General features: G+C 29.3%; 1 protein-coding gene across 1 annotated transcript; it reads left to right on the forward strand.

The window, feature by feature from the left end:
• Nucleotides 1-26: 26 nt before the first annotated feature.
• On the forward strand, nt 27-1658 carry LOC119665175 (elongation of very long chain fatty acids protein 7-like). The gene is made up of 4 exons (XM_038074474.1): nt 27-106; nt 179-369; nt 479-722; nt 797-1658. Exons 1-4 carry the CDS (start codon nt 49-51, stop codon nt 1228-1230), a joined length of 927 nt encoding a protein of 308 aa, XP_037930402.1. The 5' UTR covers nt 27-48; the 3' UTR covers nt 1231-1658.
• Nucleotides 1659-2300: the final 642 nt, after the last annotated feature.

The raw sequence follows: 2300 nt of genomic DNA on the forward strand, positions 1-2300 counted from the left end.
TTTTCGTTTTTTTCTTCAATTTTGTTCACAGAATAAAATTTGGACAAAATGACGACCTATATAAAAATATTCAACGAAAGAATTTCTGGCTTATCTAAAGGCGTTGGTAAGTTATTATTAATAAATCATTAGAATATATACATTATTAAAAATCATTATACATTTTTCCCAACTTTAGATGAAACAGTCGATAATTGGTTTCTTATGAGCTCTCCAGCGCCTGTGGTTTCAATTGTTGCAGTTTATTTGCTTTTTGTGTTAAAAATAGGACCTGCTTTTATGAAGAATCGTAAGCCATATGATTTGAAGAAAATTATGGTGATCTATAATGCTTTTCAAGTTTGCTACTCGATTTGGATGTGTCGTACCGTGAGTATTTTATAAATTTGACATAAGTGACGTCAATATCTGTAATATATTTTATGTGTATTTAATTTATTTTTCTATGACTCTTTTATGTTAATGTAAAAATGACCAGTCAATCAAAGAAAGCAACGTGATGTCTTCTATTTTTTCCAAAAAATGTGAAATCGTACGTAATCGTGAGCAAAATTTAATGTTGTACTCTGGTGCCTGGTACTATTTCTTCTCCAAGATCATTGATTTGCTGGACACCACATTCTTTGTGCTACGTAAGAAACAAAATCAAGTATCATTTTTACATGTCTATCATCATACCATAACTGCACTCTTCTCTTGGGGATATCTAAAATACGCTCCTGGTAAGTAACATTGAATAAATGGAACTTTATAATATATGTATTGAATATATAATAATACTTGCTATATATAACAGGTGAACAAGGTGTGATTATTGGCATACTCAACTCAGGCGTACACATTATAATGTATTTCTATTATATGGTGTCTGCTATGGGTCCACAATATCAGAAATATCTCTGGTGGAAGAAATACATGACATCCATTCAATTGATACAATTCGTTTTGATTCTCAGTTATATGATTTTGGTCGGCGCTAAAGGATGCAACATGCCAAAAACATTAACATTCTTCTTTGTTGCCAACACCATCATTTTCCTGTATCTCTTCGGTAACTTCTACAGAAAGACATACAATTCAAAGAAAGGAAACAGTATGGCTAGCGCTGCATTACGCGCTGCTGGCGGTATGGGCTGTCAACCAACAAACGCATTCCTCGCCCAAGGCGATCAAATGAAGCGCTTGATCGATGTGAACAACAATAATGTGAAAGCTATGAAGGCCGAATAATACACTGGATATGGGTGGGACAGAAATGTGCCTAATTTATAGTGATTTCTTTATTTGCTTTCATTTAACTAAACTATATAGTTATATTTCAGTAGGTAATGTTTGGGGTTATAGTATTAAGGGCCTAAGATCACACATATAAAGTATTGTGAAATTCTTGCATGTTTGGGTCGTGAATGTTGTGTGTAAATAATTTGTTTATGAGTGTGAATGTGTAAAATAAGTAAAAACCAGAACTCCAAAAGCCAATAATACCAAAATTACATGTAATTAATATAATTAAATAATTAAATAAGGAGTTTCATTAGATTGACAAGTGTGATAGCATTCGTTTGTATGTGTACGTATATTTGTTATACAGAAGACAATTATGCATGATTAATTATGAGTGCAAATAATTTTATAATAATTTTTTAATAATTAATTAGCAAACAATTTAAACTAAAACAAATTTATTTTGATACTTTTGTATATTTGTTGTATGATGAAAAACACAAATAAATGATTTGCAGCAAATATAAAATTTTTTGTTTGTTTTTTGTTTCATTTCTCATTAATTTCAAATTAATTCCTCATTGATTTTTTTTTATTTTTTTGATGAGTGCGGTGTATTAATTTATAACAATTAATTTTTAATTGATTTTTTAATTTATTAATTTTCTGGAACGTGCCACGTTTTTAATCTTGAATCCTACTTAAGTTTCTTCTATTTTATGATGTTTCAATGTCAAAAATTAAAAAAAAAACTTGTCAAATTTGCATAAATTTTGCAAACGAAAAAAATTTTATAAAATTGCATAATTTGACAAAATTTTGAATTAGAAAGAAGTTTCTGTTCTGGGACCGGATTTGTTCTATAGTTTGGACTATACAAACTCGATTAGTGGCTTAGTTACAAAGTCTTAATTTTTCAGATTGTGGTTAGAATTTTTGCAAAACGATAGGTTTGGCAAACTGGTATCAGGACAAGTTTAAGGTACTTTTATTTTTATTATAAATTCATCGACTTAATTTGTCAATAGTTTGCAGACTTCTTAATATTTCTTTTATTTCTGCAATGTATACATATA

Source organism: Teleopsis dalmanni, unplaced genomic scaffold (assembly GCF_002237135.1).
Source record: "Teleopsis dalmanni isolate 2A unplaced genomic scaffold, ASM223713v2 unscaffolded_contig_3769, whole genome shotgun sequence".
NCBI lineage: Eukaryota > Metazoa > Arthropoda > Insecta > Diptera > Diopsidae > Teleopsis > Teleopsis dalmanni.

Excerpts from the sequence above, each read along its gene's own strand:
- LOC119665175 (XM_038074474.1), top strand. The coding sequence starts at position 49 with ATGACGACCTATATAAAAATATTCAACGAAAGAATTTCTGGCTTATCT. Across the intron at positions 107-178 it reads TGGCTTATCTAAAGGCGTTG|ATGAAACAGTCGATAATTGG; the intron begins GTAAGTTATTAT and ends TCCCAACTTTAG. Across the intron at positions 723-796 it reads ATATCTAAAATACGCTCCTG|GTGAACAAGGTGTGATTATT; the intron begins GTAAGTAACATT and ends TATATATAACAG.